This window comes from Enhydra lutris, unplaced genomic scaffold (genome assembly GCF_002288905.1).
Source record: "Enhydra lutris kenyoni isolate GAN:26980312 unplaced genomic scaffold, ASM228890v2 scaffoldscaffold39, whole genome shotgun sequence".
In the NCBI taxonomy this organism is placed as follows: domain Eukaryota; kingdom Metazoa; phylum Chordata; class Mammalia; order Carnivora; family Mustelidae; genus Enhydra; species Enhydra lutris.
Genome location: NW_019154123.1, coordinates 23,764,264 through 23,791,484, shown reverse-complemented (window position 1 = coordinate 23,791,484; position 27,221 = coordinate 23,764,264). Strand labels below are relative to the sequence as shown.

General features: G+C 35.0%; 1 protein-coding gene across 2 annotated transcripts in view; it reads left to right on the top strand.

Annotated features, from left to right (window-relative positions):
* LOC111155015 (IQ motif containing B1) overlaps nt 1-26,347 on the top strand; it is a 61,813-nt gene extending 35,466 nt beyond the window's left edge. For both annotated transcript variants that reach the window (XM_022515008.1, XM_022515009.1), the window contains exons 10-14: nt 5,934-6,076; nt 7,752-7,900; nt 14,119-14,250; nt 24,748-24,904; nt 25,770-26,347. In XM_022515008.1, the coding sequence (XP_022370716.1) occupies nt 5,934-6,076; nt 7,752-7,900; nt 14,119-14,250; nt 24,748-24,904; nt 25,770-25,999 (811 nt within the window). In that variant the 3' untranslated portion in view covers nt 26,000-26,347. The remainder of the gene's footprint in view (nt 1-5,933; nt 6,077-7,751; nt 7,901-14,118; nt 14,251-24,747; nt 24,905-25,769) is intronic.
* Nucleotides 26,348-27,221: the final 874 nt, after the last annotated feature.

Here is a 27,221-nt window from a genome sequence, read left to right as displayed (position 1 = left end):
TCTTCTCAGTGTGGCTTTTTCTTTATATCTTTAGCTGCGGAATAACTAATCTTTAGGTTGTTTCCAGAGAGAGTTGCTCTTATTTAATTGAAGCCTTGTTTGTCTGGGGAAGGAGGTGAACTCAGGGTCCTCTTGTTCCACCCACTTGCTTCTCTGACTGTTTCTTTTACTCCTGCTTTCATTCTTGTTCTGAAAACACATTTCTGAATACCAGTACTCCAATAACTAGATGTACTTTCAAAGCAAAGGACATATGTAAGACAAAAATCTGATGGAATAAATACACAGTCCTATTCACTTGATAAAAGTTTTTTTGTGGGCCAAGCCTACAGAGAGAGGTCTTCTCAGTGTGGCTTTTTCTTTATATCTTTAGCTGCGGAATAACTAATCTTTAGGTTGTTTCCAGAGAGAGTTGCTCTTATTTAATTGAAGCCTTGTTTGTCTGGGGAAGGAGGTGAACTCAGGGTCCTCTTGTTCCACCCACTTGCTTCTCTGACTGTTTCTTTTACTCCTGCTTTCATTCTTGTTCTGAAAACACATTTCTGAATACCAGTACTCCAATAACTAGATGTACTTTCAAAGCAAAGGACATATGTAAGACAAAAATCTGATGGAATAAATACACAGTCCTATTCACTTGATAAAAGTTTTTTTGTGGGCCAAGCCTACAGAGAGAGGCAGTGATAGTCAATTATTTAACCCTTAAAATAAAAAAATTGCCTTAATTGTTCGTAAATTATGGTAAAACATTATGAATTCATAGAGATTTTAGTATGTTCACGTGAGTTTTATCAATAAGTATGGGATGGATAGATATGGTCATTTAGATAGAACACAGTTTGTCATTTATTTATTTGAAGTGGACCAAAAATGAAATACTAAAGACATTGCCCAATTTTTTATATGACTGACCCATACAGATTCTTAGAGCAATGAAAAGAATAAAACATACACATATACACACACATGCACACAAATAAATGACTTAGCTCCTCGTCATTTAGGATGAAATAGAGCTATCTCAGAGGTGATTTTTTTCTTGCAGGCTTAGACTTAAAGCTAAATTTTCGTTCACTAAAGTGAAACTTACATATTCCAGAAGTCAGTTTTTTAAGAGAACTAAAACTAGTCTTTTAATAACTGTAATAACTGCAGCTGCATTTTTCAGTTATAAAAATATTTTAAGGGGCGCCTGGGTGGCTCAGTGGGTTAAAGCCTCTGCCTTCGGCTCAGGTCACGATCCCAGAGTCCTTGGGATCAAACCCCAAGTCCTTGGGATCAAACCCCACATCGGGCTCTCTGCTCAGCAGGGAGCCTGCTTCCTCCTTTCTCTCTGCCTGCCTCTCTGCCTACTTGTGATCTCTGTCAAATAAATAAATAAAAGCTTTAAAAAATATATATTTTAATATAGTAAACTAAAATTTAGATTTAAGTCATTGATGAAAGTTTCCTTTAGAGAAGTTAGATTATTAATATGGGGCATGAGTTTTGTTGTTTTTTTTGTTTTGTTTTTTAAAACAAGCGTTTTTAAGATATATTTCAATTGCCTAATATATGCCAGAGGCAATGCTGGGTATTGGGAGAGTTAAACAGACTAAATTTTGTATCCCCCCTCAGCAACTTTGGGCTGAATGACTGGGGACAAGATGCCTAACCTCTCTCTGCCTTAAATTTCCCATCTATTTAATGGGGATAATTGTCTGTGTGCCTCCCAAGATTAAAATATTATAAAGGGTTTTGGTTTTTTTTTAGCATATTACTTGGAACTTAGAAAAGATGACAGTGGGGAAAATGCATATGGAAGTTTTTTGCCTTTGAGGGTTTACAAATCTAGTTAGACAAATAGATGTGTTAAATAAATTGTGAGAGGCAGTTATAATCCATTACAGCATTGCTCAAAGTTCACTGTGTATCCTACAATGTATTTATTTAAAAACATTTTTAAAAGGATTTCTTCGGTCAAATAAATTTGGGAAATGATGAATACTTAGAGAGTCACAATGTATATTATTCTTTTAAAAAATCTGAGATGTTCTTTGTATAGCCCTGCCTTCTGTGGTGAAGGTAGAGTGTTTATTACTTAACGGATTCTACTTGCTATGATTCTCAGCTATCTGTCATCTTTACATTTAAAGGTACCCCTGTACCATGGATTCAGACATTTAATGTTTAGTCTCACTATAGTTGTCAAATTTGCCAGTCTGCTTTGTCTTGTAATATTAAAATCTGTATTTAAAAGTATCCCAGGATTATAGATTTTTGTCCACTTAGAAGTATATCTATGGAGTCTAATTAATGTTCCACTATTTAGAAATTCCATTACTTTATGTAACAAAACCAGTCCAGTTATAAATATTTCCATTAAAATTATTTTCCATTAATTTTTTTAAAGATTTTATTTATTTATTTGACAGACAGAGATCACGAGTAGGCAGAGAGAAAGGGGGGAAGCAGACTCCCTGCTGAGCAGAGACCCAAATGCAGGGCTCAATCCCACGACCCTGGAATCATGACTTGAGCCGAAGGCAGAGGCTTTAACCCACTGAGCCACCCAGGTGCCCCTTCCATTAAATTTTAGCTGTGAAGCCAAAATTATTTAAATATCACATTATAATTAGTTTGTTTTTTCCAGTATTTTGAGTTTGAAGTTTTAGGGCAGATTGAAGTATAGATTTAACCTTCGGGTTCTCTTTATTAATTCATTATTTTTTTAAATTTCAAGTTTGCTCAGGCTTCACCACCTTTTCTAGTTGAAATAGTTTATGCAAATTTTTCTTGTTTCCTTTATAACTTGGCTTTCTGCAAAGGTTATTTCTGTCTTTTTGTGGTCAGGTCGTTATCTCAGAGTAATTTTTCCCCCCCATGTTTTTTTTTGGGGGGGGGGCAGTGTGGGTAGGAACTACCCACCACTCATAATTATGGGCCCAGGTTCATCAGAGCTTTTTAAATTCCAGCAAGAGGCACTCTTGTGTAGTCACATCTTTACTAATGCACTTTCTTGGGGGTTTCTTTTTTTATTTTTTATGATGCTTAAGATGCCTTTTGAGCTGCCTTTTTTTTTAAACCCAAAGTATGGTTACATTAGTTTCAGGTATACAGCATAATGATTCGATGATTTTATACTTGTGCTATGCTCACCACAAATATAGCTACTGTACTGTCGCTATGTAATGCTATTACAATACTGTATTCCCTGTGCTATACCTTTCATCCCCATTACTTGCTTATGATATAACTAGAAGTCTGTACTTCCCACTCCCTTTCACCCATTTTGCCCATCTTCTCACCACTTGGGGGTTTCTTTTTTACTGAATCATTTTTTTATGGTCAGAAACTTTATTTTCTGATATGTGCCAACCAAGGTCTAACAGCTATACCAATTACCTTTGGGAAACCTCACAACTACCTCCCTTTATCATAGGGCTGATATTTTGATGTCTTAATTGTTCTTGTTTCATTTTGTAGGGACAGAAAAAAAGTTTTCCCTCTACCATATTTTAGGTTCACTCCCTGGAAATTAGACTGACAAAAAAGGGGGGAAAAACAATTAACAAAACACAAATGGTTTATTAATGTGTGCAGTGCACATGATGCAGAAGAAACCTCACATGATGAGTACCTCAGATGACTAGATAGAACTTGGGCTTTTATAGCATCTTAACAAAGAATAATAAATATGTAAAGAAGTGACAGATAAAAAGAAAAGGATTTTTGACTTCCAAAGTCAGGAATTATGGAAAATAAATATATTTGGGAAACTAATGGGATTTGTGAGTTATTTGTCTAGGTCCATCTTCGCACCAACTTTCCATCTTCTTCATGGCCTTGAGAAGGGAGATTTATGGCAGTCTTCATTTCTGAGACATTTCTGCTCTTGTCCAATAAGTACAGCTCTGGGAAGGCTCTTTCTACATTTGGATAGTCATTTGCCTCCAGCTCAAAATAATCTTTATGTCAGAGTGACATATTCTGTTACACTTCAGCTTCTGCTTGAAATTGAGCTTCTGAAGAGCAGACTATGTTTCTTCTCTGTTTCCCTGAGTCACAGTACCAAGCAGGCAACAGTCACTCAGATAAATGTTCGTTGAGTTAATGAATAGAGCCCGTCAACTCTTTTGGTAGTCAATTCCTATGGTACTTCCCCAGTTCATACTTACTATTCTCCAACAAAGGAATTCCTAGAGACTTTCTGATGTCTTGGTAGTAGATAGTTTGGTCAACTCCCTCTTTGATGGTAAAGATTCATCTGATCACTCATTTCCTTTTCTGAAATGCCCACAGATACTAGATGGTCAAATGCCTAGTCTTTCTTAGAAAGAGACCATTAAATGAATGCTCTTTTAATTTTGTAGTGATTAAAGAAACTCTTTAACTAGAACTACAGAGTACCTAACTACTAGTAACTAAAATATTCCTAAATGGGGGGGAAACATTCTAATTCAAAATCACATTAATTCCTAATAAATGTTTTCAAACATGAAATTAAAGCATGTGACTCCAGAAACACACACATTTATAATTTATAGTCATTTCAATCTCTGAATCTCACTATTCTACTATATTTGTTTGCATTTTACTTCTGCCTGCATGCTCCATAGTCCTTTAATTTTTGCCATATTTTATAGCCTGCATTTTCCCAGACCCAGTTTTCTGACAGATTGTGTCTTAGCAATACACTTTCAATGATTACTATGTTTCTTTTATTAATTGTAAATTTAAAATAATGATAATGCAATATTAGACATTATAATCTATAACCGATTAGGTAATTTAAAAGGAGATTTTGTTTTAGGACAACTGTTCTGTTTTACCCTCTGTAGGTAGGTAAAGGTTAAAACATCCTAACCTTTGTGCTCTATACAACCCAGAATTTTGCAGGGAAAGTTCTATAGGAGAGGCAGGTTTCCATCAGCCTTCTTTGAGAATACAAAGGCCCCTTACTTCATTTCCAACTCTTTGGAAGAGGAAGAGAAACTTAGAAACTATATGGCTAGCCCTATATCCTCTCTAGAACCTCTTCTCCTTTTGGAACACATACACTTTGAGGTCTTCTCTACCTTTCTGTAATGGGGTAAGAAAGATATTTTCTATAACTGTACCATTTTGAAGTCTATCTATCTGCAAAGATATGGCCAAGTTCCTCATTTGTTGGCAGTTTAATTCCGGGAAAAAGAATCTGAGAGCAAATGCTCTTGAGTGAGACACAAGCAAATTAAGTCTATAGAACTAAAATAAATAATGTATTCCTCTCTTTTCTTCTTACTTTTTGGTTTCTTTTTCTGTGGGTATCTGAAAGCATTTTGAGTATATTCACTATAGACTAATACTTGTGATCTCCTTACATAGTAATATAGGAAGTAGGTAGAAATGGCTAAGGAGAAATTTTTGTTGAATAAGAGTAGGTAATATACAAATGCCAGTTAAATAATTTTTTGTAGCCACATGAAAATTTTCATAATTAGTTCTAATTATGAAATAATTAATAGTTATTAGTCCATAACTGAGAAATAGGTAGACATGAAGAAGAAAGAAATCATAATCATTCTATGCAACGAAAATCACTGTTGAAATTTTATTACTTTTGACCATTTTTTTATGTACATGATACGTATTTTAACACACTTTGGATGTCTTCTATATCCTGATTTTATTGTCACTTGACATTAGATTTGGGTATTTTCCCAGTTTGCTAAATATTTTTTGAAATTTTTATTTTTTATGGTTCATAGAATCCTGTCCAGTGAATGAATCAATAATTTATTTATCCATTTCCCTATTGTGGGGCATACAGTTTGTTTTCAGCTTGTTACCGTTGTAACAAGTCCACATGTATATAATTACTAGTGAGGTTAAACATCTTTTCATATACTTCTTGAGTGGGTATATCATTTATGAAAAAATTGTATATGAGGTACTTAATGTTTCTATCACAGATCTAAACGAACCAAGATGTTACTAAAGATAAATAAGCAGAAAGAAGAAGAACACCGCAGATTACAGTTGCAGCTTCAAAGACAAAGAGCCATGAGATTGTCCCGAGAATTACGGCTGCGTATGCTTGAAATAGTTCATCCAGGTGAGTGGCAATGTCAATTTTAGAAGTGTAAAAATGCTTAAAGTATTTTAATGAACCAGATTTCCCACTACCTGATGATTTTTTTCTTTTAATTTGGACCTTTTCCCTGTTTCTCCCTTCTCAGGTAAATGTTATTAAATCTCGAGTCAAAAAAAAAGTTACTGTTTTTTTTTATTAAGGCCTATTAGTTGATGATGAGCAGTCTTTCCACTAGTTTTCTAATCTTTCAGATAAATTAGTGAAACATAGAAATATATGCTTTCAGAAACATAAAGAATCCCTGTGATCTGAAGGAGTTAGAATATTGCTACATTCTGGAATCAGATCTGTACTGATACCCCAGTATAAACCTTGTGACATCTTGCCACTTTTGATACACTAAGCTGAAATTAATATTATAGTCTAGGAATCTGAATGGTTTGAAGATTTTTTTTTTTGTTCTTCCTCTTCCCCTCCTATCACCCATCCTCAGTGTTCTTACCTAACCTCTTATTTCTCATTTTTTCCCTTAAATATAGATGTTTCCCAGGGTTCCATCTTGACCTCTCTCATGTTACTCTTCCTCCAGTATCCTATCCATAACTATAGCTTCACCTACCAGCTGAGTGCTTAACACACTCAAATCTTGTTTGCATCTTCACCTTCCCAGGCTCTAAACCAGCACTTCCTTTTTTTCTTTTAAGATTTTATTTATTTATTTGAGAGAGAGAAAGTACACATTAGCATACTAGTAGAAGGGAGGGACAGAGGAAGAGGGAGAAGCAGACTGCCTGGTGAGCAGGGAGCCCAATATGGAGCTTCCCAAGACCCTGGGATCATGACCTCAGCCAAAGGCAGACACTTAACCAACTGAACCACCTGGCACCCCTAAACCAGCACTTTTTACAAAATGAAATGTTCTTTATCTGCACTGTCAAATATGGTTCCTACTGGCTAGACATGACCATTGAGTACTTGTAATGTGGCTAGTGCACACAAGCACATGAGTTTTTAATTTTACTTTATTTAAATTAAAGTAGCCATTTGTAGTTAGTGTCTACTATGTTGGAAAGCACAGCTCTGTAGCCAGCTCCCTATTGGGTAGATTTACTTAGATATCCACAGGCATCCCCCAAACTAGTCATTACCCACCCACCCCCCATTTCCTCTCCCTGAATTCCCCATCTCAGGTAGTAGCACCAGCAATATACTCAGTTTCCCATCTGTGAGACATTCCAGAATTTTCTCTCTCACATTCAGTACCTCCCAGAAAGTAAAAAGAAAGTCACCTGTAGTCATCTGTAGACATAAGAGAAATTTGGAAGTACACAGTAGTTAACATACATGCATCTTGTCTTTTCCTCTGGTGGTATGGATTGAATTCCTAACCATGTGCTTGTGATTCTTTTTTCTGAATATTCTTGCTATTGGATTTTTAACCCTTTCTCATTCCTTTGCCACAAAAATTATATGAATCTTTTCTCCAAAGAACGTGCATAATCTGGGAAAGCTTTTGGAGTTTTTTGTTTCTGCTATTTTAGAACCATTGTAAAATAATAAACTTGGGGAAATTAATGAACAGTATTTAAAGAAACAAAAAGACCGAAAGATTATTGTTATTATCATTATCCTGATTCCAGAACTTGAAAAAGCATAGCAGTTGAGTATGTTGTAATAGTGTCTGTCATCTCTTTAGGTCAGGTGGAAAAATATAATCGGGAAATAGAAGAGAAATCAGCATTGATTATCCAGAAACACTGGAGAGGGTACAGGGAAAGGAAAAATTTTCGCCAACAGAGGCCATCTCTCACGGAGTATAAAGCAGCTGTCATACTTCAGAGAGCAGTGAGTCTAATGTAGTAAAAAGATTACTGGATTAGAAGGCAAAAACATGGATTCAAACCTGACCTTGTATATACCTGCTGTAAAGTTGTGGTCTAGTCACTTAGGTTTTCTGAGTCTTAGTTTCTTTCTCTATAAAATAAGAACCTCCTTACCACCGGACTAACTGATTTAGATACTCAGTCCTGTACATCATTTATCATAGTGCAGAGTTATTTGTTAATTTTTTTTTCTTTCTTTCTTGGGCTGTGACTGCCTTAGGGATAAGGAACTAGTCTTACCTATTGTTGTCAGCTCTCAGCGTGTGCTTGTTGTATGATTGGATGTTTACCCTACCTTTTTACTCAGTTGTTATGTAAATGTCATGACCCAATTTATGAGAAAGTACTTGTAAATTGCAAAGCCCGTACCTGGATCACTATAATTCTTGAATTATAGAGTGGTGTTCCTAATAATTTTTCTGGGATTTAGTAATATTTATTGCCTTGTAAAAGCTTAGCACACAAGGCTACTTATTTCATTTAATGACCATCTATTATTCACTTATACCTGTTAACTTTCATATTGGGATTTCAGGTCCTATAGCATTTTAAGTCCTTTATTGTTGAACTTTGGATTAATTTCAGTTTTTCACAGTGATAGATTTTGAATAGTCTCTTTGTTAATTCTGTGATTAACATTTTACAAAGATTATTAAAAGCCATTCAAAATATAGGATAAAGTAAGTACTACAGAAATAGGAAGAGATTTGTCTGCTCCATCCTTCTTCCTCATGTTTTTTCTGGTGATGTCAGTCTATATGTGCAACAAACAGTCCTGTACCATCATCAAGCCACACCTATACCTGCATTTTACCCTCAGCTAAACAGGGCCATCTAAGGATTACCCCATGGATACCAATGTTGGACATACTTCTTTTAGAGGAACCCTTGGGTCCTTTCTAATACCTTTACCTCATGGCTATGTTGTTTTTTTTTCTTTTTCTTTTTTAAATTTTTTTTATTTCTTTTCAGCCTAACAGTATTCATTGTTTTTGCACCACACCTAGTGCTCCATGCAATCCGTGCCCTCCCTAATACCCACCACCTTGTTCCCCCAACCTCCCACCCCCCGCCCCTTCAAAACCCTCAGGTTGTTATTCAGAGTTCATGGCTACATTTCTTAAATTGGAATTACTACCTTGCCAATTTAGATAAGCTCAAAATTTTATGAAAGGGTCCTCTACTCTCAAGTGAGTTACCCCAGTTTGTCCACCATTCCTTAAACAAGCACAGAGGTCATTGTAGGAGGATATCTTAAGGCCATGAAGGCAAAGTTATTTTGGCTTTCACACTTTTCTTTGGCATAAGAGGAAAAAGATTAGTCACATCTGTCTCATCTCTCTCCTACCCAAAAGGAAAATGGGTCACCATTTTAAGTACAAAAAGGGATGGGTCAAGGTCATGTTTTTAGTCTTTGCAACTCACTGCTAAAAATAATGGTGAAGTCGGGGCGCCTGGGTGGCTCAGTGGGTTAAGCCTCTGCCTTCGGCTCAGGTCATGGTCTCGGGGTCCTGGGATCGAGCCCCGCATCAGGTTCTCTGCTCAGCAGGGAGACTGTTTCCCTTCCTCTCTCTCTCTGCCTGCCTCTCTGCCTACTTGTGATCTCTGTCTGTCAAATAAATAAATAAAATCTTTAAAAAAAAATAAAATAAATAAAAATAATGGTGAAGTCAAAGCAAAGCTAGCCAAAAGTAGAAAGGTAAGAAGAAGATTCCTTTCAAAGAGGGAAAAGAGAAAGAAAAATTAATGAAGTATAGAGAGGGAAGAAAAATGAAAATAGTAGAAAAAATTGGAATAAGGCAATCAGTGGTCAGTAAATGACACATTTTCCTACATTTGAAGCATCCTTTTCTAAGACATACTATAGACCTGCATATAGACTGTGTCCAATACAGACCTGCATATAGACTGTGTCCAATACAGTACCCACTAACTGTATGTGACTACTTGAGTACTTGACATGTAGCTAGTCAAAATTGAAATGTGCTGTAAGTGTGAAATGCCCACCACATTTTGAAGACTTAATATGGGAGTATGGAATACTTTATTATTAATTTTTACATTGACTACATGTTGAATAATTTACATGTATTTATATATATTGAGTTTTAATATATTTACCTAACCCAGTATATATGCAAAATATTAATTTCACCTGGTTTTGCCTTTTTTATATGGCTACTAGGAAATTTAAAATTACACATGTGACTTCCATTATATTTCTTTTTTGCACTGCAGTTGATCTTGGTGAGAAAGAAAAAGGAATAATTCATTAGTTTCACTGAAAGTAGTAGGAATATCATTTTATTGAACTTGTCCCTTAGAAGGAACTGGTTTTTAGTATTTTTGGCAGGAAACTGGAACTGGAACAAAGACAAAAACTGTTGTTTACCTTTCTCCCTCCCTTATTTTGTGCAAAAGCCGAGGCATTTTATTCTCATGTAGCTAGAAATTGAAAAAAAAAAAAAACCCTGTGTAAACTTGCTAATTTCAAATTATACATCCTTAGCATAGACAATTTGGAGTTCTCTGTAGTGGCATAGTGTTGAAATTAGATTTGAAGAATTGGCTGCATTTTCCCTTTTAACGCTTTAGGATTTTCTTCTCTTACTTTCTCATCTCTTAAGGTCAGAGGGAAGGTGATTGTTGCTGGTGTCTGGTCTCTAGGGCCAGAATGATGGCAATTCTTGCTACTTGATTATAGCAGAAAAGTATTATCACATTATTATACATATCCATCATAGACCACAAAAACACTTAGTAAAACAAACCATTAACAGTTAAGAAAATAAAAAACGGGGAGAGGAATATAATTTTAGAGACTTCTGAAAGGCCCAGGTGGGCTTCTTTGATACAGCGACAAAGATTCCTCTGTTCTGGTACCTTAATTCTGAAGTTCCCAGCATAGCGTGATAAGCCAAAGGTGGTGCTAAAAACAGGAGGTAGAGGAGAGAGAGAAAGAGAAGCAAGGAAGAAGAATCAAGTAAAGGGAAGAATGCGAGGAAAGGAGAGGGTCTCTCACCAGGAAGATGCAAGCATAGTTGAAGGCTCTAGTAACATACTAAAATAGGGGTATTAGGGAAATTTTATAAACTTAGTGAGAAGACCTCCAGCCCTGTTATTGCACACCCCTGGCCCCATAGGTCCCAGTGTGCTGTCAGCTAGGCTTATCTCCTGCAAACAGGAGGTTGAGAGTATTTTCTTTGAGAAATCTGAGAAGAATGTTACAAGTACACTCACAATGGGGTACTTCAAAGAAACAATTCAGTTCAATAGTTCTATATTGAAGTATTGTAGAAAAAACCTTACCCACCTGCCCAGAATTTCTAAATACCTTAGAGCTTACTTTTAAATATTAGCTCAAAGTATCATTGGATATCTGAGAAAAGCTGAGCCCAGAAGAAACAGAATAAAACTACTTGGTGGAAATAGAAACACTGCAGGGGTGAGAAAACTTTTTACAAAATCTATTATTTCCTCAGAACTAAGAGAGGATAATGCATGAAACAAAACCAAGATGCTATATAAAAGGGAACAAATAGAATAAACATTGGCAGAAGAAAAGAATGAAAGACGTAATAAAAGAACTAGGGGGGAAAAGTTTGGGAAATCCAGAGAGCAGGGCAAAAAGAAAAGATAACCAGTCCAGGAGGTCAAACATTCAAACATTTGAGACAAGGAACAGAAAAAACCCTGAGAGGAAATCAATTAATTCAAGATTTCCCAGAACTGAATGCTCTGAGTTTTAGGTTAAAAGGACTGGCTAAATGATTAATGTAAGGATAGAAACACACCCACATTTATTTTACATTACTATGAAATACACTGGTGACACATATACTTCTCAATAGCAATATTGGAAGCTAAAATGTATTGGGGTAAGGCTGTTACGTATTTGAGGGAAAATGATTTCCAACTAGAATTCTATATGCAACCACACTATTGGTTTAAGGTAAGGGTAGACTAAAGACATTTTCATGCGTCACAAAGTCTTTAAAAAGAAAAAGTAACCCAAGAAAAAAGGACAATGTGGAATATAAGAAAATGCAAAGGAAAGATGAAAAGTGGTCACCTAAATGTTGGTGAATAGGGATCTCAGGATGATACTTATGCATCAGGCATAAAGAAGAGTCAGTCCAGGGGTGCCTGAGTGGCTCAGTGGGTTAAAGTCTCTGCCTTCGGTGCAGGTCATGATCCCAGTGTCCTGAGATCGGGCCCCACATCGGGCTCTCTGCTCAGCAGGGAGCCTGCTTCCACCTCTCTATCTGTCTGCCTCTCTGCCTACTTGTAATCACTGTCTGTCAAATAAATAAAAAAAATTAAAAAAATAAAAATCTTTAAAAAAAAAAAAAGAGTCAGTCCAGATTTGAGCAGGCCAGAATGCTCCAGAAGATGTATGTTTAAGAAAATAAATTTGATAGAATGCCTGATATATTTTAATGTATTAAGCATTAGGACAGTTTAGATACATAATCAGTGATAAGTGCATAGAAAAGTAAGCACAGGAAAACAACAGTCTTAGAGAAAATAAAAAATGTGCAAGAAAGGAAATGTAAATCATATGCTATATGGTTCAAAATTGAATGGCCTGTATGTAGTCATAATTATGTAAACACTGAACATTGATTTAACTAAATTTGTAATAATATTGGATGTTTGGGGATACAGAAAGTATGTGGGAGGGCATGCAGTGAAAGAGAGTCTTGTATAACTTTCTTCATACAAGAAAGTCAATAGATAATACATATACCTGAAAAATGACAGAAAAGTAGATGGACAGAAACATCAAAAGAAAAACCTGAAAGAGTTAAAGTTGTTGTCTTTGAGGGAGGGGGCAGAGAACTCTGGGGTTTTTTGGTAATACTTAAAAAACTGACACTTTATTTTATTTTAAATTTTTTTTAAGATTTTACATATTTATTTGACACAGAGAGAGAGAGACACTGAGAGAGGGAACACAAGCAGGGGGAGTGGGAGAGGGAGAAGCAGGCTTCCCGCTGAACAGGGAGCCCGATGTGGGACTCGATCCCAGGACTCTGAAATCATGACCCGAGTTGAAGGCAGCCGCTCAACCGACTGAGCCACCCAGGGGCCCCAAAAAACTGACACTTTAAACAGTAGAATTACATCAATGAATTTTTTTCTGGAAAGTGCTATATAGTAAAATATTTTACACTTTGTGAGCCATGTAGTCTATTGAAACTCTTCAGCTCTATGGTTGTCGCACAAAGGAAACTAGGCAATACACAAGTATGAAATGTTAATAATATGTTATTTGTAGACACTGAATTTTGAATTTCATATAATTTTCACATGTCACAGTATATTCATTTCCTTTTTGAACTTTTTAACCATATAAAAGTAAAAAATCATTCTTAACACTCAAGCCATATAAAAATAGGCAGCAGGTTGAATTTGGTTGTGGACCATAATTTTCCAACCTCTTCCTTAAAGTGATGTGAAATATGACTTTGATGAAAATAAAAATTATAAGGAAGGGAAAAGAGTGAAAAACAATTGGCAGAATAATTTCAAATTTTCTCCAAATCTTGCCTGTTTCAAGACTTCTTTTATTAGGAGTTCTTTCTGAAAGACATGAGGAAGAACTATCAGAAACTACATTCATCAATTGCCCATACTTTTCAATTTTATAATATCTTCTCATTTACTAAGCTTTTTCTTACATACTGTCCCTTGGATCCTCACATTTTTCTAATCTAAGTAGAATTGCGGTCTGTGTTTTCTCTAGACATAGGAATCCATCCTGTGGAGATCAAGTGACTCACCCAAAATCATACACAGTTTATAAGAGACAAATATTGAGACAAGAACTTATTTCCAGTTTTTTTCTCTTTATTGCTTACTATACTATGCCCCAAATCATACAGTTTATAAGGAACTAGAATTGAGAGAAGAACTCATTTCCTCTTTTTTTCCTCTTTTTTGCTTTCCATACAAACAATACATGAATATATCCTTGTAAAATATTAAAACACTACAAAAGAATATCATTAAAAAGTCATTGTCCTCCTTCTCCTTCACTCCTGTCACAGTCCCGTCCTTCTCCCTGTGCACACTCAGAGTTAACAACTGTTATAATGTTGTTGCTACCATATGTCGTAGAAGAAAATAGTTCTGTTAGCCAGGAATGAAAAATCACAAAACTTCTTTTTGCCCCAGACTCTTAAATTCCTAGAGAAGTGTCGTAAGAAAAAGAAGCTGTTTGCTCCCTGGCAAGGACTTCAAGATCTCACTGATGTACGCAGAGTTGAACTGAAGCAAAAAGTGGATGACTATCTCAGAAGACATCCGGTATGTAGGCTTCTGTGCCATGATATCAGTGTTATATTTTTCCAGTGCACAATATTCATGTGTTTGTGTGTTTCTGTTGATATAAAGTAATACAGTGGCTTTACCATAGAGTTAAGAGATTTGGAATCTTTTATAATTTTATGGGCCATAGTATAGTCAGTAGGGAAGGAGAATGCTTCAAATTGGTTATTTCCTACAGTGTATCAGCAAGACATGGTCATTGCTTTTTTCCAATAGTATGTAAAACTATTGACTGTTTTAAAACTTCCATAAAAAGTATATATAGCTTCCAATCAGTAAATATTCATTGTTAATGTGTATACCCAAACACATGAAATGTATATGTGGGAATTGACATCTGCTATTAATGAAACCATTAGTGAAATCCCAGTAGCTAATATTATAAAACATTTGACTATTTGCCTCTTATGATTTTATCACTGTAATACTGCTAACACCTTTCTCCCAATAGAAATGTCCATATCTTTTACTTTCTATGATCGCAGTACTACAGATCAGGTATTATTTGCTTCTCCCTTCTGAGTTCTTTTTTTTTTTTTTTTTAGGATTTATTCACCTGTTTAATAGAGTACATGCAGAGTATTGGGGTGTGGGCAGAGGGGGAGGGAGAGAAGCAGATTCCTTGCTGAGTGCAGAGCCCTACGTGGGCTTGATCTCTCAACCCTGAGATCATGACCTGAGCCAAAATCAAGAGTCGTATGCATAACTGACTGTACCACTCAGGCACTCCTCTCTTCTGAGTTTTTTATCTTATGCTCCTAAATGTCTTTGAAAATCATTTTCCTTTCTGCTTTTAGCGTAACTCACAACCCTGTCATTAATTTTAATAACCTGTATTTCTTCCAGTTATCTCCACTTTCTCTTGATGCTTTTTCCACACTTCCACACCTCAATAATTTTATGGGTAAAGTTGGGAGTTTATACATTTTAGCCATTCAGAATTCTTACTGCCCTCATTTGAACTAACCACTCATAAAAGTGCCATTTGGTACTTTTCACATCCATTTTCTTGTACTTCTACTGTTTGTCTCTGGGTTCTCTCTTCTGCCTCCTCCCTGGCCCCACCTCCCCACATATACACTTTCTGACTCTGTCTCCAAAATCTGAAGGTTCTGGGTGACTAATGTTAGAGTTTGAGAGTAATGTTAGGTAGTCCTATAAATCACTGTTTCATTCTTGCAGAGCTCCCAAAACTAGAGAGCTTTATGCAAACAAACAACCCCCCAAAACCCAGAAAAAACCCTTATATATAGCTGAACATGTGTCTGATAGATAAGCACTGGAACACAGAGCAGAATTGAACAACAAGGTCCAATTGAAGAGGCCTGAATAAGGCCTTCTATGTTTCCCTCCTGCTAATCTGAATTTAAAACCCACAAACTAATGTAAGCCTGTGAAGAAAAAGATGACAAGCCTGCCCTTTTAAGTCAGGCCATCTGTGGCTACCACATAGAGATAGACTAGAAAAAAGTTCTGACTTCTACTTCTAGCCAAGATGGAGTAACAGACACTGAATTTTACTTCCTGCCTGAAACAACTGGGGGAAAAAAAGATAAAATACATGAAACAATGGTTTTTAAGACCATGGAAATCAGACGATGAAAGTTAGTAATTCCTGAGAGGGAAGATGGAGTAAAAGGGGCTGGATTTACTTTCTGCCTGAAACAACTGGGAAACAAAAGAGATAAAATACATGAAACAACAACTTTTAAGACCATGGACATCAAACAAAGAAGGTTAGTAGTTCTTGAGAGGGAACAAAGTGTTCCTTATGATGGCCCTCACTTGTTGCCCTGAGAGAGTTTCTAGGTCACAGCACAAGAAGGAGGGAAGGGGAGGAGGCCTTTGGGATCCCCGTGCTGAGGATATAGAACTCAGAATCTGAGAACAAGGGAGCTAGATTTCATAGGACAGAGTACAGAGTGAAAAGATCTACAAAGAGCACCCCAGATATCTGCAGAATATTCCCCTTGAATATATTTCAGGAGTCTGATTAGCACATGTGTATAAAACTATCTAAGACCAAGGGAACAGTCATCTTCAAAGATAAGAGGGAACAATGCCTGGTGTTCAACACAGGTCCAAGAATAGCATATGCTCCCATCACATAGTCTGGAAAAACTTAATTCACAGGGCATCAGAAGAGTACTTAGGAAGGTCTTGCCTTAGTAGTAGAAAGTCAATAGTGTGGACTGATGCATTCTGCTTAAACAAATCATAAAAGTAAGAGCCAAAAAGATTTTTAAAAATTATGTAATTTAACCACATCCCAGAAAAAGACTCAGCAAGGTAAAAGTTTCTGTGTCTTGCAGCTAATTAAAGACTAACAGGCATATATAGAGGCAGGAAGACATGATCCATGATGAGGAAGATACTACACAAATGTTAGAATTACAGAGAAGAACATTGTTTATATATTCAAGTTTTAAGTAGGGATGTGGAAGATATTAAAAATACCCAAATCAAAATATCAAATCAAATCAAATACCCAAATCAAAAATACCCAAATCAAACTTCCAGAGATAAAAATTTCAGTGTTTGATATGAAAAATGCACTAGATCATTAGTAGCAGATTAGATATTGATGAATAAAATATTAATACAAAGGTATAATAGTAATATGATATAAAATGAGACACAAAGAGAAAAAAAATTTTTAATTGAAAAGAACATTTGTGATCTATGAGACTTCAAGTGGCCAAATAAATGAATAATTGGAGTTTCTGAAGAAGATGGGGAAAAAAAATAATGCCCCAAAACTTTCCAAACTATAAATTTACCCCCAAGTCCAATGAAGGCATAGGCACATGGAAAAAAACCCTGTGCCAAGGCATATGATAATCAGAGTCCTCAAATTAGTAATAAAGTAAAAATATTAAAAATAGAAAAACAAAAACTTTATGTAAAGACAGAGATAGAAATGATAAATTTCTCAGGAGGAACAGTGCAGGTATGAAGACATCTTTAAAATTTTGAAAGGAAAAAAATCTATCAATGCAGAGTGCTTTACCTTGAAAAATTATTTTACAACAAAGACAAAATAACTTTTTTGGACAACAAATGATGAACTACTCTGTCACCAGCATATTCAAACTACCAGAAATATTATATCCTTTAACTATTAAAGGATTTAAGATTTTTCTCAAAAATGATACTAGGAAAATGATGCCACAGGATGTCCCAAATTAAGAACACTAGATATGGTAACAACATGGGTAAATATATGGCTTTTTCCTCATCATTTGAATCTTTATAAAATATAACTGATTCTTTAAACCAAAATATCATCAAGTGTTCTGTAATGCATATAGAGAGTAAATATTTCCAGTTTTGTAGATGTTATAACCTTTATTGCAATCACTCATCTCTGTAGTTGTAGCTTAAAGAGTTAGAGAATATGTAAACAAATATGTGTGGCTGTATCTCAGTTAAACTTCATTTTCAAAAATAGTTGATTTTAGTTTGGTTGTTGTTGGAAACAAAAATAATAGCAATGTTTAATGGTGTTTGTAACATATATAGCTACAATAATAACTTAGCTACAATAGTATAAAAGCCAGAGGGAGAGAAATTAGATGTATACTATAGAAACATTTTTTTCTATATATGAAGTGAGATGATATTACTTGAAAATAGATTGATAAGTTAAAAATGTGTACTATGAATCCTAAAGCTACCAATATAATTAAAAAACAAAAAAGGTACAGGTAATGAACCTATAAATGAGATGAAATTGAATAATAAAATATAATTGATTAATCAAAGAGAAGGCAGAAAAGAGGAAATCTAAGGAAAGTGATGGGGAAAATGAAAAACAAATATGACCATTGATGGACCATTATCAATAATTATAATAAATGTAAGTGGTCTGAATATCCCCAATTAAAAAGCAGAGATTGTCAGATTAAATAAAAAAGTTAAGACTTGATTATATGTTGACTACAAGAAGCACACTTTAAATATGAAGAAATATAAAGTGTAGAACAAAATGTACAAACATAAGTGAAAAGAATTCTGGAATGACTATTTTAATATCAAAGTAGATGTCAGACTACTATTAGCAGACTGTTACCAGAAGTAGAGAAAACAATTTCTGATAAACAATAAAGGGTTCAATCAAAAGGACATAAGAATCGTAAATGTTTATGCACCTAATAACAGAACTTTAAAATACATGAAGACAACATGGATGAACCTCGAAGGCATTATGCTAAGGGAAATAAACCAGACACAAAAGAACAAATATTGTATGATTCTACTTAGATGAGGTACCTAGAATAGAGACTGAAAACAGAACGGTGGTTTTCAGGAGCTTGGGGTGGGAGAATGGGGAGTTAGTGTTTAAATGGTATGGAACTTCAGTTTGGAAAGATGAAAAATTTTTGGAGATGATCATAGTAATGGTTGCACAACAATGTGAATGTATTTAATATCACTTTAATGTCAATGTGAATGTATTTAATGTATTTAATGTATTAATGTCACTGAATGGGGGAGGGGGGTTGGGGCGGGTGGGATTATGGACATTGGGGAGGGTATGTGCTATGATGAGTGCTGTGAAGTATGTAAACCTGGCGATTCACAGACCTGTACCCCTGGGGATAAAAATATATGTTTATAAAAAATAAAATTTAATGTCACTGAATGTATTTAATACACTTAAGAATGGTTAACATGACAAATTGTATATATATTTTGTCACAATGAAATACATGAAGCAACAATTGATAGAATTATGATGAAAGAGAAAACACAGTTATAGTTGGAGATTCCAATACCCATCTTTCAACAGGTTATGCAATAAGTAGGCAGAAAGGCAACAAGAATATAGTAGACTTGAACGACACTATTAAACACCTTGACCAGACTGACATTTTTAGAATACTCCATGGAATGACAACAAAATAAGCATTTTTCTCATGTGCACACATAATATTTATCAAGGTAGACCATGTTCAGTGCTATAAAACAAGTCAATAAACTAAAAAAAACTGAAATCATACAAATAAGTTCTCTGACCGTAATGAAATTAAGTTTAAAATTAATTACAGAAAGATCTCTAGATATCATCCCCAAATATTTGGAAACTAAACAACATAATTCTAAATAACTAAAGGATCAAAGAAGAAATAAAAGGAGAAATTTAAAAGTATTTCAAACTGAATAGAAGCACATTTCAGAACTTATGGATTTCCCTAAAGCAGTATTGGGAGGGAAATTTATGTTGCTGAACATCTATATTAAAAGAAGGCTCAAATCAAAGACCTCAGGTGATAAGTAATTAGTAAAAGAACAAGTTAAACCCAGAGTAAATAGAAGAAAGGAAATAATAAAGATTAGAGTAAAATTAACAAAATAGGAAATAAAGACAATAGGAAAAATTAGTAAAACTTAGCTATTTGAGAGGATCAATAAAATTGATAAACCTGTAGCCAGACTAATCAGGAAAAAGAAGAGATACAAATCACCACTGTCAGGGATAAGAATGGTGACTTCCTTGTAGACACTACAGATGTTCAAGGATAATAAGGGAATATTATAATAACTTTATATGCCAATAAACTTGATACGTCTCATGAAATAAATTCCTTTCAAGATAGAATTACCTAAGCTTACCCAAGAAGAAAAAGATAAAATGAATAGCCCCGTATCTACAAAGGTAACAAATTGTTAAAAACCTCTCCTCAGGAAAAACTCCAGGACTAGATGGCTTCTGTGGTGAATTTAAGGAGGAAATAATGCCAATTTTATATAAAATCTATCAAATTGAAGGAGAGGAAATACTTCTCAGCTCATTTTATAAGACCAGCATTACTCTGACACCATAACCAGAAACATGACAAGCAAAGAATTTCAGAATAATATTTTTCATGCATAGATGAAAGAATTTTAAACAAAATTATAGTAAGTTGAATTAGTAATATATTAAAAAGTTAATACATCATGGGTTTATCTCAGGGATACAGAACTATTTTAACCTTTGAAAATCAATTAATGTAATTCACCATATCAACAGACTAAGAAAAACAATATCATATAAATACATGCAAATAAATCTCAGCAAAGTAGAAATAGAAGGAAACTTCCTCCATGTCAAAAAAATATCTACAGCTGACAATGATGAAAGACTGGATGCTTCTTTCCTAAAATCGGGAACAAGACAAGATATCATCCAGTACAATCAAAATCCCAGCAGGTTTTTTTTTTCTTTCTGTCTTTTTTTATTATTATTAACATATAATGTATTACTTGTTTCAGGGGTACAGGTCTGTGGTTCATCACTCTTACACAACACACAGCAGTCACTATAACACATACCCTCCCCAGTGTCCATCACCCAGCCACCCCACCCCTCCACCCTCCTCCACTCCAGCAACCCTCAGTTCATTTCCTGAGATTAAGAGTCTCTTATGCTTTGTCTTCCTCTCTGGTTTTGTCTTATTTCATCTTTTTCTCTTTTCCCCTATGATCCTCTGCCTTGTTTCTCAAATTCCACATATCAGTGAGATCACATGATAATTGTCTTTCTCTGATTGATTTATTTTGCTTAGCATAATACCCTCTGTTCCATCCATGTCATTGCAAATGGCAAGGTTTCATTTTTTGATGGCTGCATAATATTCAGTTGTATGTATATACATCACATCTTCTTTATCCATTCATCTGTTGATGGACATCTGGGTTCTTTCCATAGTTTGGCTATTGTGTACATTGCCGCTATAAACATTGGGTTGCAGGTGCCCCTTTGGATTACTACATTTATATCTTTGGGGTAAATACCCAGCAGTTTTTTTTGTTTGTTTGTTTTTAGTAGAAATTGACACAGAGTATAAAATTTGTATGGAAATGCAAAGGACCTAGAAAAGGTAAAATGATTACAAAAAAGAACAAAATTGAAGGCTACCGCTACCTGATTTCATTAGCTATTCAGCTGTAGTAGGCAAAACAGTGATATTGATGTGAAGATTTAAACAAATATATCAATGAAACAAAAATCCAAATGTAAACCCACATACATGGCCAACTGATTATTGACAGAGGTACACAGTTAATGTGTGGAGAAACTGGATATCCATATGTTAAAAAAAAAACGAACTGGGATCTCCATATTGCATTATATATAAAACTTAAAATGGATCATAGACTTCAATGGAAAATCTAAAACTATATAAAACTTTTAGAAGAAAACATTAGAGAAACATCATGACCTTTGATTGGGCAGAAATAAAATACAACAATAGCATAATCTATAAATTTTAGAAGAAAACATTAGAGGAACATCATGGCCTTTGGGCAGAAATTAAATATAACAATAGCATAATCTATAAATGAAAAATTGATAAATTGGATTTCATCAAAATTTTAAACTTCAAAAGACACTGTAATACAATTAAAAAAATATTGGGGAAAATATATTTGCCAAGCATGTATCTGGTAAAGGACTAGAATCCAGAATATAGAACAAATTCTCAAAACTCAGCAATAAGAAAATAAAGCAAAGCAATTTTTTTAATGAGTAAAAGATTTGAACATATGCTTCACCGAAAGATGTGGCAAATACATGAAAAGATACATCATTGGTCAATAAAGGAAATAAAAACTTAAACCACAGTAAAAACCTTCTCCAGCTGTTAAGATGTCTAAAAAGTTGGCCATATCAAAGGTTGGCAAGTGTGTGGAGGAACTGTAGCTTTCTCATATACTGCTGATGGGAATGTAAAATAGTGCAATCCCTTTGGAAACAGTTTGGCAGCTTCTTAAAAAGTTAAGCATATATCTGTCATGTGATTCAGCTATCCCACTCTTAAGTATTTATCCATGAGGAAAAGAAATACATGTCCATCTAAGCATTTGTACATGAATGCTCATAGCCAAAAACTAGAAATAACCCAAGCATCCATCAAAAGATAGATAAACAAGTTGTGGTATATCCGTGCAATGGAATACTAACCCACAATATAAAGGAATGAATCATTGAAACACACAGCAACATAGATGAATCTCAAGGTAATTACGCTACATGAAAGAAACCAAGCAATATATACTTGTATTATTCAATTTATATGAACTATAATGTAAACTAATCTATAGAGTAACAGAAAGTCAGTGGTTGCTTGGAGATGGGAGGATGAGGACTGAAGGATTATAAAAGGGCAGTGAGACTTCTGGTGGTGGTAGATGTTCATTATCCTGATTGTGGTAATTGCACAAATGTTTACATAGGTCAAAGTTTATCAAGTTGTACAGTTTTGATAATTATAGTTTATTCTGTTTCAGTTTTACCTCAATAAAGCTATATGTTAAAAAAATTTATTTAACCTAAATGTGGGGGGAAAGGCCTTTTTCCCAGCAAATGGATCATTGGTTTCTAAGGTCTATAGAGAAGATGGTATTGCTTTAGAAATGTTAGAGTTATAAATCTAATCCCTTTTATAAAAACTTACTCAGGCCACACACACGTACATCAAGAAATTCTGAATCAGTAAGTTTGGTGTGGCCTCATGTTCTGTTCTTTGAATTTATTTATTTTAATTGTAAAATATATAAAGCATAAAAATTACTATTTTAATCATTTTAAGTGTGTAGTTCACTAGAATTTAATTCATTTACATTGGTGTGCAACCATCACCGTCACTCATCTTCAAAACGTTTTTCACTTTGCAAAACTGAAATTCATACCCATTAACCACTAATTTCCCATTCTTCCCGCCCACCAACTCTAGGAAACCGCTATTCTCTTTTCTGTATTTATAAAGTAGACTATGCTGAGTATCTCATATGAGTGAAATCAGACATTATTTATCCTTTTGTGACTGACTTATTTCATTTAGTCTGATGTCCTCAAGGTTCATCCACATCATACATTAGAATTTTTTAAGGTTGGATAATTCCATTGTAAGTATATACACCATTTTGTTTATCCATTCATCTATTGATGGGACACTTGGGTTGCTTCCACCTTTTGGTTGTTGTGAATAATGTTGCCTTGAATATGGACATACAAATATCTATTCATGTCACTGTTCAAATTTTGGGGGCCATATACCAAGAAGCGGAATTGCTAAATCATATAGTAATTCTATTTCTGGTTTTTTGAGGAGCCTCCATACTATTTTCCAAAGCACTGAACCACTTTACTTTCCCACAAGCAGTGCACAGGGGTTCCAATTTCTCCACCTCCTCGCCTTTTGTTATTTTCACATCCTAAGGGGTGTGTAGTGTTATATCATTGTGAATGGATTTGTATTTCCCTAATGATTAGTGATTTTGAGCATCTTTTATTAGCCTTTTGAATATCTTCTTTTTTAATTTACATTCAACTTAGTTTACATATAGTATATTACCTTCTTTGGAGAAATGTCCATTAAAGTTCTTTTTTTTTTTTTTTTTTTTTTTAATCAGGTTGTTTGGGTTTTTTGATTACTGAGTTTTAGGAGTTATCTATATATTCTGGATATTAATCTTTTTCAGATATGGGATTTGCAAAGATTTTTTCCCATTGTGTGTTATCCTTTTACTCTGTTCACAGTATACTTTTTTTTTTCACAGTATCCTTTGATGCACAGAATTTTTAAAATTTTGAATGAAGTTCAATTTGTCTGTTTTCCTTTTGTTGTATCTGTGCCTTCAGTGTCATATTCAAGAGATGGCCAAACCTAATGTCATGAAGCTTTTCTCTTATCTTTTCTTCTAAGAGTTTTATAGTTTTATCTTCTACATTTAGGTCTTTGAGCTCTCTCTTTTTAAAATGCATTATTTATGATTTTGATGCATTCTCCTGTTTAAAAAAGAAGTACTGCTTTAGTCATACTCAGGTGCTGCTGTTTAAGATTCTGTGGCTGAAAAGTAAGATGTTAACTGAAATGGGACTCCGTCCCAGACCAGAGCCATGGAATATTTGAGAAGCTGTGATGTCAGAAGCTTTATCAGTTTCAGAGTTAAAATTTTCTTATTTTTGTCTAAACTAGTTAATTTCCCTTTAAAGTAGCTGTGTGGCCAAAGAAATATGGTCCTTTGGCTATTCTGTCCCTTGTTCTCTGAAACTAGAAGCAATCATAACATTATGGTTTAAATAAGTTTAGGAGTGGGGGTGAGATAAAAAGTAACATAGCCTGTCAGGTGGGTTCTGAAACAAGAGATTGGCCTTGTTACTCCTGTTCCAGGCCAGTATCTTTACTGAACCATTCGTAGCTTTCACTATGATCTCTCAGTCTTAACTCTTCTCCCAGAATTCCAGTGTGTGAGGAAGTGAGGTGTAGGATCATACCAGGAAGAAACTACCCCCTGAATTTTCATGTAAAGCTGCTTTTAAAAGGCTATTTAATGCTTGCACAAGAGTACAAGGTAGAAATCAATTGTGAGATTCAACGGATAGGATGAGAGACAGCTAAGCATTCTTGGATCTCAACTAAATAGTTGGGCAAAACAGATACATGTTTGTGTGCTCTGTGATAATTTTTTTGTCTTTGTTCCCAGAGCTCTCAGATGTCAGATGTGACCAGCAGAGAGCTCCATTCCCAAGCTCAAGAACAACTGCAACACTACCTTATGGGCAGGGCCCTAGAAGAGAGAGCCCAGCAGCACAGGGAGGCTCTGATGGCTCAGATCAGCACCAACATTGAACAGTTAATGAGTATGTGCTCATTCCATTTTTGTTTCCTAAAATGAACCACCTGTGGAAGATTTTGTGACATCCAAAATCTTCAGAAGGAAAATACCATTTAATGGTTTACTAGCCTATCTCTTGTCTTCAGAAATTTCTTGATCCAGAACATGCCAGCACATGATTTTTTCAAATAACGCAGATCCCATAACCTTTTGACTGCTTCTTCCAGCCTTGCTGTCCTTCATAGGTATCAACTCAGACAACAGTAAAGATGCTGAGCCCTACTAGCCAGATTCTGTTGTGTAGTCTTAAAAGCTTTTGATCATATTTTAGAAGTAGATGATGACAGTAGTTACTGTGCCACTTTATAATTTTTACTGAAGTGCTTTCGCAAAAGTTAATCTACTCCTCACAACCACAGGTACATTTAGGGAGAGATCTCATCCATGAAGCCACAGTGCTTCAGTCCACCTGTGAAACACTTTTAGTATATATGGAGTTGAGAAGGCCAGAGTCCTCTATTTAGTAATGGTACTAAATAATGGTAATTTCAAGTTTTGTATTTTTCAATAGATAGGTGGCTGTAACTGAGCTTCCCATATACACAGTGGGGTTCTGCTATATGTTAAAAATTCATGTTCTTTAAATTATCTGAAAAAAAAAAAAAACCACATCTTTTTTTTATTTTAAGCACATTATGGGGGGTGGACAGTTGCTGCCAGCCACACCTACAACTTGTGAATAGTCATATGCTATCTATAGCTAGCAATGATAATAGATTCAGAGTTGAAACCCTGTCCCTGACTACTATAGCAGAGTTCCAGTTCTATAGCTTCCTACATGTATGGTACAGAGCTCTTCTACTCACCTTTTTATTTTGTGTTCACTACAGAGGCACCAAGTCTGAAGGAGGCAGAAGGGAAAGAACCTGAGCTCTTCCTCAGTAGATCCAGGCCTGTGGCAGCCAAGGCCAAGCAGGCCCATCTCACCACCCTGAAGCATATACAAGCACCTTGGTGGAAAAAGCTTGGGGAAGAAGCAGGAGATGAGATTGATGTCCCAAAGGATGAGTTTAGTATAGAATTAGGAACTTTATTCATTGGTGGAACCAAACCCACTTAGGGAGCTACCCAGAGAAATGACACAAATCCTTTATCACAGGAGAGTATATTGGTTCTGGCTCTGGCATACTAGTAGACTAGAACTATCCTAACTCATGGTTTTCCAGAGATTCCTCTCCAAATAAGATATGCGGGCAGTAAGCAAAAAGTTGTCTTCTACCACTGTTTCAGTTCTCTTTTCCTTTTTCTACATGACCATTCCTGGCCACACATACAAATTAGTGTGGCTTTTATTGTGGAACTAACCTTAGCGTGGCATTCTGTTGCTTATATGAAATGTGGTATTTGTTTTGTTTTTGCTGTTTTCCTACTAAAGTTGTTTTCTAAATAAATATTTTCAATAATTATTCTCAAAAACTTGTCAGGATTACTTCAACTTCTCATATTTGTTACTGGAATTCATATTGTTCTACTAATATAAGAAGGGTTCTCTGGGCCTTTATTAAGGGGAGAGAAGGAAATGGTCATTTGAAGGGTACTTCACTATTTCCCATAAAACAGTGGTTGAACTCGTTGTATATCTTCTTATTTATAAAAGAACTACATTTTTAAAAAAACCTAGGATTCAGCACAAGAAAAAAATCCTTCAGATAAAATTCTGTTAACTGTGAGAATTATATAACTCATTGGTTCCCTTTGTTTTATCTCCTATAAATCTCAAAGCTAAATATAATGCTTAACTTCTGTTATGATCCTAGGTACCTATATACTTATTTGGTTCCAACCTAGTACTTTCTGATTTTTCCTATTTATCTTTAATTTTTTTTTAAGATTTTATTTATTTATTTGACAGAGAGAGAGATAGCGAGAGAGGGAACACAAGCAGGAGAAGCGGGAGAGGAAGAAATAGGCTTCCTAATGAGCGGGGAGCCCAATTGTGGGCTCAATCCCAGGACCGTGGGATCATGACCCGAGCCAAAGGCAGATGCTTAACCAAGTGAGCCACCCAGGTGCTCCATCTTTAATTGTGTTTTAATCCTAAAAGTTGCTGCTTTTTTTTTTTTTTTCAGAAGCTACTTTTATTTGTGTTTGTAACAATGTGGATTTTAAGTTAAATACAATTAACAAATCATGGACTCAATACCGTAAGGAACGTGGAGGGTACTTTTTTTTATAAATGAGTGAAAGTACCAGTATTCTGGATGGGAAGACCAAATAGTATAATGTCCAGTCCTTCAAAATTAAGTTTAGTAAAATTCTAGTTAGTATCCTAATGTAGTTAT